We start from the raw sequence: 16,747 nt of genomic DNA, 5'->3' as shown, positions 1-16,747 counted from the left end.
TTATGTCGTTAATAATGCTATTCCTCACTTAAATACCTCAAGAATACCCAAAAATGCATTTCAAACGGGAACTTTAAAGCATACAATATAAGTTCATTGGTGCTCTTGTACTAATGGATGGTCAGATTTTACATTCAGATGTAATATGATTAACTAACAATCTTCTCTTACTCATTTCTAACATTTAATTCATTAAGAATACATCGTAAATTCTAGAAACTTTATTGTGTTTAATATAACAAAATAGACGCGGATTCAAAAGTCCTTGATTCGTTATTTTAATAAATACTTTACTCTTAGCTAAATGTTCTAATATAAATAGTTAATTTACCTCGCATTCCCTGGTCGGATCGTCTCCAGTCCACGAAATCGGAACATTCTTGTAAATTTTTTGTCCGTTCACTTGTATGATTTTGTCAATAATCTGATCAATAGTATTAACAATAGACATAATTTAAGATTGCAACGAAGTCTTTCGTTGAGGTCAATATATTAATAATTACGTGATAAATCTGTGATCCTCCGCGGGAAGCCTAACCAACGCAACGTACTCGTGAATGACCGTTTTTTAAGGAAATTTGAAAGATTATCTGATATTCCTAAATCTTATAATTGATGACTGAGAAAAACGATGTAGCCCGTAAAGTATAAAACCTAAAACTGTTATTATCCTTTCTGATAGCTTAAAATCTTATCGAAATAGTTTTTTGGATAATTATTTTTGAAACGCAAACCTATTTTCTATATTTCGTCGTATTTATAATATGTTTGCACTTTTTTCCGATAAAAATTAATGCTATAAAGTTGCAGTGTTCTGCTTCAAGACAAAATAAGACAAATAACCGTTAGAAAGTATACTAATTGACCAATCACAGAAAAGCAGGATGACCATCTTAATGATTTATTGTGATCCTTTGTTCTTTAGGGATGCGGAGATTCATCTGCTAGTTACATAATAAATATTATCTATTGTCTTGTATTATCTTTCCTCGATATTACGTATAATCGAATATGTCAATTACTTGTATTTATTGACTGAGAAAGTGATGTTAATTACATCGTCTAGTTTAATGTATCATTGCAAATAACGTGTTGTTATATTTCAAATATATTTGCACAAAAAATGTTAATTTCACAATTAAAACAATAAAATAAAATTTCTCGTAATATCCTTACCGAGAAGAACCTAATATATATATTATTTAAATAACATGTAAACTTAAATTATAAATGTTTTCAACTATACTCATCATCGTCTCAACCTATATTATTTATTTTTTTGTTTACTTACTAATAATTACTGAAATCAGACAGCTTGAAAAAATAAAACTAATAACTGATATACTTATGTCGACCCAGTTATAAATCGAATCCTTATTATACGAAGTAATGTGAATTGCTATGTAAATATCAAAGTTATGCAATACAAAACTAATCATAGATTCACAAACATCGTCTCACAGACCACTCATAACAAGTTAACGCGTATAACTTTTATAATGAAAGAGAGAATATAATGTTCAATTTTGAAGTACGTTTAAATAAATTTCCATGTTTTAATATATAATTAAAAACAATGTTTAAGAGTTTAAATTTGTTTTATTGTATCTCACAGTCTAAAAAATCTAAAATCTTCAATATAACGATTGTGGACTCATGGACCAAAGGTCCGAAGTTCAAATCCCACTCTACCATAACTTGATCTCCATTTTTCTAGTAGCATTTATTTACGTATTTTAGGAAATGGTCATAAAATTGAAATATTGGAGTCTTCTTTTCTTCTTTTGCCACTCCTACCGGAAGTTAGCGACTATCGTTCTGAATTCATCACGATGCTGGGCCAGTCTTATCAGCGCAGCGCTGCTGCATCCGGCACACCGAACCACTGTCAGTGATTTCTGAGCCATGATTCTCTATTCCGTCCCATACTCCGCCTGCCTTCTATCTTTCCTTCCTTAATAAGTTGGAGAAAGGCATATTTCTAATATGCGACCAAAGTATTAGGCTTTTCTTCTTCTAAAAGTGGTCAGTGACTCCCTCTTTTTGTTCATAATGCTTAAAATTGCTTTGTTGGAGACTCGGGATATGAAGCATAATTCTGCATAACCAAAGTTCAAAGGCCTCAATTTTGTTCATAGTTGAAACTTGAGTCCAACGCTCCACTCCATACAGCAACGCTGGCAATACATAAACTTTTATTGCTCTTCATCTTCTGCTTAGTCTCAGATCTCGGTTGCAAAAGAGTTCATGGATTTTATTTAATGTGGAATATTTGAGTAAATAAGAAGAACTCAAGTACTTCTCTTTTTATTTAAAAAAAAAAAAATAATAATAATAACATGTTCAGCTGTGAAACTAATGTTTATAAATACTATAACTTTCAAGTATGTTTATGAATCTACGGTTAGTAATTTTAATTCTCAATCCCTGCATATTGCTAAATTACCGAGTGAATTTTTAATATGTACCTGTGAACTATTTTGTTAAAATTCTTAAAATCACACCATGAGAGCTTAATAAAATATGATGGGTTATTATCTCGTAGATAGTGTGTCATGAACTTCGGATCAGGAGGTCCAAGGTTCGAATCCCGTTTTATCACCACTTGTTTCCCATTTTCGAACACGATTGTTTGCGACTAAAAAAAAATGGTCCCAAAATTATCATAAAAACATAAAAACGCTAATATTAACTTTTTTGCAAAAAAAGGTTTTGAGATTGAGCGGTTTAAGATTAGAAGTTTTTTTTATCAATTTGAAGGTATGTTAATTAATACTTTACTAGAGTAGAGGGAAAGTCAAAACTGAAGAAGGTGGCCAAGGATTGAATCCGATAATGAGCAGTAGAGGAGATCAAATCCCGCACCGGTAGCATCGAAAAAAAATCTAAAATATCTGACTTTTATTTATTTTAACTAATACAATAAATTTGGTAATGTATCCAAAATAAAACACGTTTATTGGATTTTAATTCTACTTATTTTTTTTAATGTACAAGAGCGTATATTGAGACGCCTTTCGTCTTGTTGGGACATTTTCAAACTCGTTTGAAAACATTTTAACAATTTCCTAACATTAAAAAAAATGTCCCAACATTTCAAAACATTTGAAAATGTCTTAACAAGACGATCGAAAATCTCATTTATATAGTGCAATAGCACTAAACGCATAATTATTTATCACGCCTATACGTGTATTCCATGTCTATTTGAATAATGTTTGTTTTTGCTTATAGAGCCCTCCTGTTTATGACAAGTACGCTATAATGTCATATTATTGTTTTGTGCAACCTCTAGGTGTTATCACCTTGGCGTGAGCGAGGGGGGGTCGTCGGTCCTAGTAATATTGTCTTGTATGTACCTTTAGCCAACCTACCTGTTAACAACAATTGTAGATAATGAAGTTAAAGAATTGTGTGCAGTCAGTTTCCTTCGCTCAGCCGTGAATTGTCTTTGGTCAGGAAATGTAGCGACGAGTTGCTCCAACTTAATTGAGTGCCGTGTTTTCCAGAAATGGTCGTGTGTGACAAGTGGGTGGTGGTGAAGGTTTTCGAAGTTGTACGTATTATAGGTTTTTGGGGAAATCCCCGACAAATGTTTTTTTAAAGAACATAATCTTTAAAAAAATAGTTTTCGGTACAATTTAATCGATTAAAAAAAAAGTGATTTGTTTTTACTGCATGCTTTTAGCCGTTTTTTTTAGTTGTATTTATAAAATTTTTCTTAAGATTTTTAAATATTTTTGGGATTGTTTTCAGATAGTATTTTTTCTGTTCAAGGAAAATAATAAAAGTATCGAAATAACGCTTTTCTAAAGAATTTAATGTCGTTTTTTTTCACACACTCTCTTTCTTTATTTTTGAAATTATATTTTCAATATTATCTCGCTGCCTGTTAAATTCATTATTTTATTTATTTATTTATTTATACAAATACATACATATTACCAAAAATATAATAATTCCGTATCCCAAACTCTATAACGCCAAGGGCCTTGTGTTGAATTGGGGTACAACATAATGGAATGTGAAAGCACGTACATAATTCAATAATAGCAAAAATAAAAAAGAAATATTATTACATAAACACACATATATTTTAAAAGGCCGTCTTGTGGTCAAAAGGTAAGTGCGTTTCCAAAAGGTTCGGGATAAGATCCGCTATGGTTGGTGTACCAATACAGTGTCATATATGCACTATTAGGTTCGAAAGGGGAATGCTGCTGATGATACAGCATACAACGCAACGTGCAAAAATATAATGAAAAAAATGAAAACCGTGAAAAAATTACAAACATTAAAAGCTTACACATCAAACACATTGATAAAAATAGAGAATATTATATGGATGTTAAAAACTGAGTACGTTTTATTCAATTTAATAATAGTTTTATGTATGCACGAAAATAAAGTATAATTTTTCGTACAAGCTATTTATTCTTAAATTTCTATTAAATGATTTACAAAAGCATATTTTTTATAATATTTACATACATACTAATATTCATGCACAAGGCAATCTTTTGTTTTTCACATATACAAAAGTTTTGTATTGGGTGCTTACGTACATCGTACATAATTGTAAGCAAAGGTACCTATGCATTGTGTAATTCTAACAATCCATACCTACTGATACAGGTTTGAGCAATGACATTATTTTCTTGTGTCTTAGAAAAACCTTTTAAAATTAGTTTTTCATGGTTACATCATGTTTTAATATGAGTTTTTTCGTCAAATATATTTGCGTATGGTTATATTTTTAAACAAACTAATTTATTACTATTGAAACTGTATTTTGACGTTATGTTTGAAAAAATATTTTATGACTTAGTTCAATAAGAACCATGCAAGGTCATATGGTACCGGAAGTTAACAATACCATTATTTTTTGGTATCTGTATAAAAACCATGCTTACATTTGAATCGGATTGTGGTTCTGTGGCTAGTGTCTCGGACTCACGGACCAAAGGTCCGTGGTTCGAATCCTACTCTTCCCCAACTTGATTCCCATTTTCTAACAGTGAGTTATTTACAACTCGTTGAAAATGGCCCTCAAAATTAAATATATGGGTTAATCATAAAAACGCAAATATTTATTTAAACAAAAATAAAAAAATCCAATAAATTAAAAATATTTCATTACATTTTATAATAGAGTCATAGCTCTTCAAATGTGATGTCAAAGCTGTAAATATAAACTTTTTTTAAACCTATCAGAAAATAGTGAAATCGATTGACCATTGGAAAAAATAACATCATTAATTTCCCAATGGGTATGTTGACCAACGTAGCGACTAATGCAATAATACTTATGATGATTATGCATTTATTTTTTAATTGCTCCAATTTTACTAGTGACAATGAATGATTTTTTCTAGAAAACATTTCCTTTAGTATCCAGAATATTGTGAGTTATTCGAATACTTCATTTAAGTCATACAAGGCTAGAATTTAATTAATTAAAAATAAACAATTAATAAGTTTATTTAAACATCAATATTGTAGAATAATTTTCACCTTGCGGATTAGTTCTCTTATTTCTGACTATGTGAGAACTAAATATAGCGTAATAACGTGACTAAATATTTTGAAATATCCACAAGTATTTGTAATTTGGTAGTAATTTCAACGTTTTTATAGGGGCACAGAATCATAGTTCCAAGAAAACAGTTTCTTTGAAAATGATTTGTGGATTATTCTAAATGATCATTGTGGTTTTACAGATACTTTGCGTTGCCTGCCTCGTGTGCAAGCGAGTGACTGACGATGAGTCAGTTAGACTTGCACTTTACCTACAAAAAATATCAAGAGAGTGGTCGCTGTTAAGGAACATCACATGGGATTCTATTGGGGCGTCATTTGGGGACGCTGTTTACGGAGGTTTTATTTTTGAATACTTTTTTGCTTAAGTCGTTTTCATTTGGTTTCCTAAATAGTGCTCATAATTAATTAATAATACTCATGATTCTAAAAGATGGGTGAAGGTTTAATGTTTTGATCATATCGATACTTAAGACGCATTTCTCATTCGAAGTAGTTTTAGAAAATAGCGTTAACTGAGTCCACCAGAACTTCACAATGAAAATAAAATAAACTTACAACAATCAAACCTTTGAATCAAATTATATTACTACATCATTTAGGAAAATAGTAACTTTTGTTACACCTATGCTAAAACTGGATGTCGATAAATTCATCACTCTCCAGCGCTTAAGTATTCCACCTTCTCATGAACGTCCTCTATTTTTATTTTCTCCTTTTCAAGTATACACATTTACTTTCTATAAACACTAAATCAATGAGCAGTGTTTAGCTGAATATGAAAATAATACGTTTTATTTGACTTATTATGTTTCCTGTAGTTACTCACATTATTAAGGGTTTCTTTAAATACTGTTTTTCCTAAAGCTTGGAGAAAATATTCATAGTGCTATTGCCCAAAAATTCTTCACCATTTTATTTTAAAGATTACTGACCATTATTCTTTCATTTTTCCGGTCATTTAACGAGTTGCATATATGCTTATATAATCAAATCAATCATTAGTATTTACTATCAAATATCATCTTGATCACAATCAATCAAGCTTTTGCGCGGGACATAGTACAATTATTGCTTTGCCCAAAGTTACATATGAGATACGATACGCGATGAATAACAAGATATACATTTAAGATAATTACTTCAGCAGCACTGTCAATTCAGTCGATTTTGATAAATTGTTTGCTAGGTAAGGTTCAAAATACTAAATATAACACAACCGGTCAGAGAATGGTTAAGATCGTATTCATGTACAATGTACTTATCAAAACACCAGATCACCAATCAGAATGTGTAGATAGAATCGCTGGAGTACCTCATAGTGAAGTTTAATCATCATTTTAATTTTCCCTGTTTACCTGTCCGATAGAAGAATGTCTCAAATGTTCTTTGCAGACAATTTACAACCATATCCTTATTGCAGATCTGAAAGCACCAGTAAGCCCATAAAATCCATGTCCTATACATTAAATAGGTTATCAACATAGACAAAGGAGTATGGTGTATGGTTTACTTATAAATCCATCTAAACACAAGTTATGTAGGCACAAAGCCAAGGATTACTTAGTAAATTAGACGTATATTCTCTCATTCCATTTCAAATCAATGGTGATAATTCCAGCACAGGAAATTTGTGAAAATCTAAGAATTCTAATGGATAAACATTGAATTATATTAACCTTTACTGGCGAGCTTATACTAATGAATTAGGTAGATAAGTAGTAAAATATTTTTCAGTCTTCACTCACTGAGAAGGCTAAAAAAATTCTTACCCATTAGTACCAAATGCACTCGTACAAGCATTAAGCATACTCATTCTGAATTATGCTGATGTTTCCATAAATGATTTAAGCTATAAACTGCTTGATAAATTCAAACGACTTTAGAATACATGCAGTAGATATATATTTGGTCTAAGGAAATCTGATCACGTTTATCGTAGGCAACTGAAATGGCTCGAAATTAGACAGCGGAGAGACTATCACACCAACTTATGTATGTTTATTGTACTTTATAGTCCCAACGCTCAATATACTTACCTTCGTAAAAAAATTTCAACTTGGATCAGTTCATGGTTTTGTTATTTTTTTTTCTTTTTTCCTATTCGTTCTTATTTTCAAAGTACCCTCTTAATTCCTGGATGCAATGCAATTCCTCATTCTCTAGCACATATTTATAGTGTCCATGCGGCTCAATTGTGGAATCATCTCCCATCCACTATCACAGATGTTTCTACAGTAGCTATGTTTAAATCACGCCTGAAAAAAAACGTAAACAACCTTTTATTTTACTGGTGGGTTGGAAGATATTGCCCAAAAAAGCTTAATAAAATAAACATAAAAGCAAATCATTCCTTCAGATGTTTTGAAAATCTTGACCTCCAACGAATAATTAACTTTTAAAATCGTGACCTGTGACCTTACGGTGCTACCAAAACAACGATAAAAATCTAATTACAATGACGAATGGCGGGTGTCACGATTCGTCGCGGGTGACATTTTAAATAACTAGTTATTATTTATTTTATAATTTTCAATACGGAATTTATCAAATAAACCAATATTTGTTCCTGATATAGGTGATACGAAGTATTATTTTAAGCTTTTACTGCCTGTTGTATAGCCTGTTTTAAGATGTACAAAACAAACGTCATTGTTTGACATACTGTCTCGATTTTGATTTTGTTATTCAAAATATGATGTGCAAATTAATATTGCGGTTACTATTAAATGAGAAGATCTGTCGGTCACCAACAGATCAATAGTTGGTAAGCTATCGTCGAACTCTCGAAAATTATTTTATATTCTTAAGTGTACCATTTGCTCAAAACTATTTTTTAAATTTTGGAATTCGATCAATTATAATACATTAGATCACAGATACGGAACGTTTTTTGAGAATGGGAAGTATGGAACCCTTATGACCCCTTCTGTATTTGTTTGAACATTAATTTTCCGTCAACTCTTCCACCTGTTGATTTTGGTTTTGGGTTCGCAATATGGTCATGAGGATGAATGACAATATCCAATAAAAGCTCTCCATATAATTTGCCAAATCGACAGTGAATGTAGAGTTAAACTAAATTATAATCGCGAAATGAGTAACTCATTTATTGACAAAAAAACATCACTTTTTTGTATGAGTGAGACCGATAGGAAGACCTATTGTCTTCAAAACGGTTTCGGAAATGTGGAGGAGTACTGTTGATTTTGTTGGGTATAAACTTTTGTGCTGTTCTTTCCAATCCAAGGGTTGAAGTGTCTCTTAACTCTCGCAAAACAAAAATAATCAAAAATATTATATAATGGGTAAAAATCAATGTAAAATCTAGCCCTTGTCTGCAAACATTTTTTATTTATTTTTTTTATTAATAAATTTCATAAAAAGTACATGTTTTTGTAAAATTCTAAACATATCTACTTTTACACATCTAGTAAATGTTATCACTGTAACTCTCCAAAAAAGAGACTAACTCTTGTGCTTGGAGAGTGACTTACACTGTTTTAGTTGTTTATTTATAAGAGTTTACATAATTTTAAATACGAGTACATGAGAAAGAAAAATAAAAACATAGGATATATAAAGAAAAAACATAAAATAATAATTCATTCATATTAATTAAAATTTAATGTTGTTTTTACACATGTTCAAAAAATTTCTTTAGATTAACTTTAAATTTATTTGTTGATATATTATTTTTAATAGTTTTTAGTTCATTGGGAAGATTATTATAATTTTTTACACCTTTGAAGACAAACCTATTTTGACCATGACTTCTGTGGAATTTAGGAATTTTAATATTATGTTGGTATCTGAGAGACTATTCATCTCAAATTCTTTTATTTTTTCTTTATAAATTTGTAAAATAGAATTTATTTTATACCGAGTGTCTACTGTATGAACCTTAAATATTTTATAAAGACTTTCCGTATTTGTTAAGGAATACTAAATTTGTCGATGTTTAGTTAAGTTTTATATACTTATTGGCATACTTAAGCTGTGGGGGACTGGAATCAGGCCAAAATGGAATTGTTATCACCTATAGAAAGTGAAACCAGTTACCCACTTGTTACTTTGTAATGTAAAGATAAGAAGTCATTGTAATATTTTGCTGGTTTAAGGAAAGTTATTATGCAGTAAATGTATGCTACAGCATAATATTTTGTTTACCTTTCTTTGAAGTGAGTTCATGCCTAGTGGACTGAATTTTTAAATCAATATGTCGCATAGTGATTTTGAATCGAATTTCACGCTTTGTTGTCTTAAATTACTGTGAAATTAGTGTCTCAATCAATGATTTGTCAATACATTTTGTAGCCTATCTAATCGGCATAATGATTCATTTACAAAGATTTATTTTTGTTCTTTTATAGTATGTTAAAATAGTTTCATTAAGATATGATTTCTGCTACTATATGAAGGATATGATATTTTAATAAGTTCCTATTGTTTGATTTTAGGATATGTCATCATAACAGTGGGACTATTGCTAGCTAAGATCTTCAGAGAAATTCCTAGAGGAAGAAGAGTGTTAGAAGGGTTTCTCCTAGGTCTAGGGGCACTTTTTTTCGTTGTTTTAGGTATGAAGATATTATTCCACTAGTATTATCCTGCTGTAGTAATTCCTTGTTCTTATACACTTCACACTTTCTTTTAAATTTTCCAGGTGGATTAGAGTTAGCCTCTCTGGATTCTATTCCTGACGGTCTCGTAGACAATGCCGCTGTTCTCGGTGTCTTATCTCTCATCACAGCCGTTCTGTTCTTGATCGATCTCATGGGAGCTAGAAGGCTCATCACCAGCAAACATTCACAAACCGACGCTGAGAAAAATGGTGCAGCCTACCCTAAATTACCTCCCGATAACAAGAAAAATCCCGAAACTAATACAAATAGTTTACGACCCAAGTTTTTCCCAGAAAAATTTACAAAGATGAAGAAAAAAGATAAAATTGAACCAAAAGACTTGAATAAAGTGGAGGAATCAATAAAACCTGTCATTACACATTTAGAAACTGCCGAAGAACATGAAACTGACGATTTTATAGCGGGTGAAAGAAACGGTTATCACAAATTCTCGCACCAAAATGTCGATGGCCCATTTGAGAAGATAGAAAAAACGAAATATGGATCAGTTCGCAATGGAGACGTTAAGCGAAGTGTCGCAGTCGAAGAAAGCACGCTCCAGCAGAAAAGCAACGGAATCAGCAGACACCATTACCCTTCTGGAAACTCCATACACACTATTCCCGAGCATGATGAAGAAATGACCAAAAACATTTCTTATCTTAAAATGTTGGACGCCCGGAGCCTAATGGAGAAGCAGACAGAGAGGAAGAACTATGAAGAAGGCCTTGCTAAGCTGAACGAACAATACATGAAAGACTATCAGGAAAGGATGACGAACCAAGATGATAGAAAAAACTATCCTCGAATGGGATTATCGCAAATTGATTATGAAAAACACAAACAGTGGGAGAAATTTGAAGAAGAGCAACTCCCGCCATTTCCCGTAAGATCAGATTACCTTCCCGAGCTACAGACTCCGGTATTCGCCAGCATTAAAGAGAAGAAATCAAACAAAAGCTACGGAGTGTACGACAATTTATCTCTTTACAACATTCATCAAAAATCAGATAACGGATCCCAAACTGACACATTAAGAAGTAGAATGAACACTCTTAGATCTTCGAAGCCGCCCACTCTTCAGCAGATAGCCGAGTATTTCGGTTTGCAGAAGCAACCGAACAAAATGGATAAACGGGAAGCCTCATCTCAAGTTGAAAGTAACGAACTTCCCGCTGTGTCGTTTCTCCTCCCGATGGCAGGGGTAAAGAAAAATGACGATAACTTGAATTATAATGGCGGACCTAGCAGTCCAACAGACCCTGGATACGTCCAGTACACCGCCCAGCAGTGGAACGACAGATTGGAGAGGAAGTATTCTACACGCACGCCACGACACAGTCCCACCGATTAACATTTTATTTAACATAATCATGAAACTCGACTGCTAAAATTAGTTCTAAATTTCTTGTAACAAAGATAAAAAACAATTTTTTGAAGGGAATATATTTTTTTTTGCCATTGACAGGGCTTTTATGCCCTGTCATTGGCTGGTTTTAATGGCCACTTTAGAATGTTACACGGTGTAAAGTGGCCACTTAAACCAGCTATGACAGGGTCATAAGCCCTGTTAAAATGCTTAGGCTTCCATATTCCATTCTCAAAAATGTTTTCCATTTCTGTTGCAACAAATTTAGACCTAAATAACTCCCTAGGGCAGAAAACCAGCCTGTCTACAAACATTTGGGTATACTCAAGACATTATTGATGAAAATTAGTACTTAAACATACATGTTTGAACACTTATTTAATATTGTGGTGTGGCCCTATGTTGAAATCAGTATTAAAACTATGCTCCTAATAAAATTTATTTAACAGAAACATTATTTAGCTGATTTATGCAACACACTACTTTTGCATAGGTTGTTTTCAAAATACATGGTAGTATGTATCATGCGTATGATGAGAGAGCTTGTTTTTTTAGTAAAAATAAGCAACTTATCTATGATACTCGAATATTTTTTTAGTTATTATTTTTGATAACTATTGTTCATATTAAAAAAATGAGTAATAGTGCATACAGACAGTGGAAAAAAATGAGTAATCATTCCTCACATTGTTCTTTTTTTAAGATTGTGGTGTCATCTGATGACATCAGCCGAATGAACAAGTTTCTTTGATGTAAAGAATCTTTAAACATATTTTCTGGAGAGCTTTTGTCCAACCGATTGTTTACTTGTTGGCAAAATTCTCAGATTTATTAGAATTCTTTTGACTTTGTATTATGATTATTTTACAGTACAAAAAGTGGCATAATTCCTTCGGTACTTTCATCCAATTGCCAGTATGTGCTTAACAGCATTGAAGTATGAAATATAATTAGATAATTATGTTTATATAATATGTATTATGTGGGTTCAGTTATATATACAACATTACGATTATAGTGTTGAAGTGGTGCTTTATTTATTTAGTTTTTCATTGTTTATTTTTTAGCATGAACACTTGACAAATTATCTTCTCTGCTTGATGTTTATTTTTTGTAAATTTATTGATTTGATTTTAAGTTGCTAGAATTCCACTCGTCCATGTGGTAATCTAGCTTCAATATATGTAAATGTTATCAACTATGTGTCAAATACCTAAATTTTGTAAATGGGGTCTCGAATTTCAACCTTTTATGCGCTTAGTAGCTGCAAGACTTGTTATAATCTAACTTGTTATAAAAAAAGTCTCTTTCAAAAGAAAAGGACTTTTTTTATTAATTTCAATGTCTTTCAAAAATCAAACTTCATTGTCAAATTAAAACATATTGTAAATAGGGTCTAGATTTCTTACTGACCATGCGCTTTGTAGCTGCGAGATGATATGTTATAATTGGAATAGATCATAATTTTCCAATTTCAAAAAACAAGGAACTATAATTCCAATCGACCTCATGGTCGGTCCGCAGAGCGCCTGCTCTGATATATTAATTTACGTGCTGAGATATTAATTTATTGTACAGCGCCCTCGAGGTGATTTTTACAAAAACGGCGCTGTATAAATTATCCAACTATAAAAATAATTTACAAATTATTTAATGTAAGGTCATGAATTTCGATTAGGTTTTTTTGTATTTTTATGGTGTTTTGTTTAAAAAAAAAAACTTTGACATTTCATTCCATTTGCAGAGGTAAACTTAGAAAAGTTGCACGTATTTCATATTCTCTTTCCAAATGTTGAAGACATTTAAAAATGTAAATTGTTTCTCCGTGCAAATTTTATGTAACCCAAACTTCTTAACATCTTGCATTCTTATTAGAAACAGACATGCCGAGATTAATCTCCTGTGACTGTCATCAAATGGAGATGCTACTGTTGGCTCGGCCACATACTGCGAGAATGCCTTCTTAAAGCCTTCCATAGCTTTCACATCATCGGGTTCTCTAGTCCTGGACGTCCCGCCATTGCTGACAGTTTAAACTGTGGGATTCAAGGACACACAGAAGACCGGCAACAGGCTGGGGGCTTATTTGTGGAAGCCATTTGCTACACAATATAAAATAGAGCTTAGTAATTTTTATTTTTTACATTTTTATTCAAAATGTTATGTTGTTGTCTTTTTTTATACATGCGATCTATTTTAAATAAATTTCCCAATAGGCTGTACTTTAAATACAAATATTTTTTTAAACCCTTGTACTTTTTTGTTTCCAAATAAAGGGGCCAAACACTATAAATAAAAAAAACTAAATTTTTAATCAGAATATATTTATTAGACTTATTTCAATATGACATTTTTCTTACAATAAATAAATTGTGTTATAAAATCATACATAATATTATAATCTCCAACCATTCTCTTTACAAAGTGTATGTTACAACCCAATTTGCTTGTAAATCTAAAAATCAATATTTCAACTAAATGTATAAAAGTTATAACATACAAATATAATATTTTATTAACAATACGTAAATAAAAATAAAAGCGACATAAATATAACTACACTTATTTGACATTCATTACACTTATAGCACAAATTATAAAATGGACCAGATCTTCTGGGTAAAATAGTAAAATTACATTTTGCATTTCTCAATAAAAAAATTTTTTTTTCTCTACCTTAAAAATAGGGGATTATGAAATTAAAAAAATTGGGAATTAGTATTCAGTTGTTAATTTTCAATTGAGTAAATGCGTGGAATAATATTAAGTGCTTAGTCAATCATTTCGGGAAAGCGTGTTTTGCTTTTGAATAATCCAAAGAAATTATACATTTCTATAGGTAACTTTTTTCGCAATGGATAAAATTAATTATAACTGGATATAGAATAATCAAGTTATTCAAATAATCCATTTTAAATTAAATGAGAAATTGATGAACTGCATTATTTTTTACATGTCAAAAATAGTTTATTTTAAAACCCGTTAACATAGATTTTTACTGTTTCGGAATCTACAATTAGAATCGCCCCTTTGCCGGAAATATACAAATTTTTGCTAATTTGAAATAAAGGAAGTTAGAATATATTGACCCATGATTGCCTAAACATCGTAACCGACCAAAGCAATAAACAGGAGAATACTTTTTTTCTTAATTATTAACTCTTGTAATATGGAGTCCTACATAAGATACTTTTTTATTTTTATTATTGATACAAATAAAATTAATATAGTTGAAGAGTTTGATTCTCAAAGTGTATTCCTTGTTAATTGGGGGGAATAAGTGTTCTGCGAAATACTGTTTTCACCGATGAATCGATTACAATGTTTTGGTGACCATGACTCGGTACTTTGTTTGCTCGGTGACTTTTGACATCTGCTTATACAAATTACATTTAAGTACTTAAATATCAGCTTAATACTTTTGTATCAAGATGCGTTTTTTGATGAACGTACAATGATTAAAATATTCATTTAAACAACTAGACATTTATCTTGAATTTTTTACAAGTAATAAGACTTAAATAGAATATTGTTTCTGTTCTGACGAAATAAGACAAGAATAACTACACAAGTGCATACCATAAATTCATGTTGTATTTATGAATTTTAAAATTGATGGCGCATACAATTGAAAAGCAGAGGTCTCTTGCTTGACGGCATTTTATGAAAAATTAATGGATGCTTATAAAAAGTCAGAACAGATTACAATATTTCATAAAATGGAATGTTTGTAAGGAGATTCAACTATATAAACACTTAGAGTAAAACTTATACTATGTAATTTCTCAATATTCAAATGATTTGATTAAATTTTACTACGTATAGAAAGGTCTCAAAATATTTTCTCTTCTAAGGAAGAGAAAGTGTCTAAGGACACTTGTCCTTAAACACTTCACATTAATGTGGTCTGATTGTTTTGTTCTGCGCTATTTCAGATAATGATTTTATTTAAAGGCGTATAATTAAATATACTATTAATTCGTGGGTCCATTCAATCCAATACATTCTCTAACGGCCGTCCTGTGTAAAGAAAAAAATACTTTTATTGCACCGCTATTGTGAAAAACAGAAAAGCATTTTATTTGTGAATAGAATAAAATTTATGGAATAAGTAGATAATTAGTTAAATTATTAAGTACATTTTTCACAATTTTTACAGCTACCAGTAAGTTGTCATAACTATCTATGGTAAGTAAATTACTAATAAATAAATGTGAATTAATGAAATATGTAGTCTATTATTTTTTTACTCCGTGAAGTTTTTTTTAATTTACATATTTACTCGGTGAAAACCAAATGCCGCCTAAATAACGCCTGCATAACACCTATTCTCTACGGATGCAAATCGTGGCACCTCACTAGGGCCCAAAACAGCAAAATACTGAGTTTTAAGAATAGGTGTCTCAGAAGAAATTTGGGGCGGTGGTTTGACTTTGTGAGGAATGAAGTAATAAGAGAATAGACGCAGCAAACTCCGGTGACAACTATCATTAAGCGGAGGCGATACGGTTGTCTGGGCCATATACTGCGGATGTCTTCTGAGAGCCTTAATCACGCTTGCCTATTCTACAAGGCATCAAGTTCTCGACATCCTGCTGACTGTTCGTCGGTAATTTATGTCAGAACTACCAGGAGCTGGCAGCCGATAGAGATGCACGGATGGCCTTTGTAGATACCATATGCTCCAACTAGGGAGCGGACATAGAATGATGATGATGATGAATGAAATATGAATATTAAATCGTTAAGGATAATGCAATATTTGCTGTATCTTAAATGTAGCTATTGTAGGAAATAATGTGTCCTTTTATTATCCGTCACAGTGATTGGGATAATTTTGAATAAGTCTCAGGTGTAGTGCATTTTTAGCACAATTATAGTGACCGTAGAAGAGGCTAAATTGATTCATAAAAAGAGCTGCTGGTGTCTGATAATTTGTTTGTACAATCAGTATCTATAATATCAGTATCATTTTTATTTATGGACAGATTCTGAGCAACTAAGAGAAGAACATGTTAGAATATAACTAAATATATTTTAAGGAGTCCCTTAATAGTAATCTATTTAAATCTCGAATAAATCAAATGACACGTGCACACTTTTAGAATCGTCATAACAACTATACAAAAATGGAAGGAGTATTATTTGAGCATTATTAATATAATAAATACAATGTTGAAAATATTTATCTAACAAATAAATGAACATTAATAAG

General features: G+C 31.3%; 1 protein-coding gene across 2 annotated transcripts; it reads left to right on the top strand.

Moving 5' to 3' along the window:
- Positions 1-3,416: 3,416 nt before the first annotated feature.
- On the top strand, positions 3,417-11,984 carry LOC148271768 (uncharacterized). Of its 2 annotated transcripts, XM_088240956.1 has the most exons (4): positions 3,417-3,556; positions 5,721-5,877; positions 9,999-10,118; positions 10,205-11,984. In XM_088240956.1, the coding sequence occupies exons 1-4, from the start codon at positions 3,512-3,514 to the stop codon at positions 11,515-11,517; spliced, it is 1,635 nt and encodes a 544-aa protein (XP_088097082.1). In that variant the 5' UTR covers positions 3,417-3,511; the 3' UTR covers positions 11,518-11,984. The 2 variants fall into 2 exon arrangements, with proteins under 2 accessions (XP_088097082.1, XP_088097083.1); XM_088240957.1 differs by lacking the exons at positions 3,417-3,556; positions 5,721-5,877 and adding an exon at positions 7,976-8,305.
- The last annotated feature ends 4,763 nt before the right edge of the window (positions 11,985-16,747 follow it).

This window comes from Micrasema longulum, unplaced genomic scaffold, assembly GCF_059751315.1.
Source record: "Micrasema longulum isolate JH-2025_06_02 unplaced genomic scaffold, ASM5975131v1 h1tg002665l, whole genome shotgun sequence".
Classification (NCBI taxonomy): domain Eukaryota; kingdom Metazoa; phylum Arthropoda; class Insecta; order Trichoptera; family Brachycentridae; genus Micrasema; species Micrasema longulum.
The sequence above is the reverse complement of the archived record's forward strand: the minus strand, read 5'-3'. Positions and strand labels throughout refer to the sequence as shown.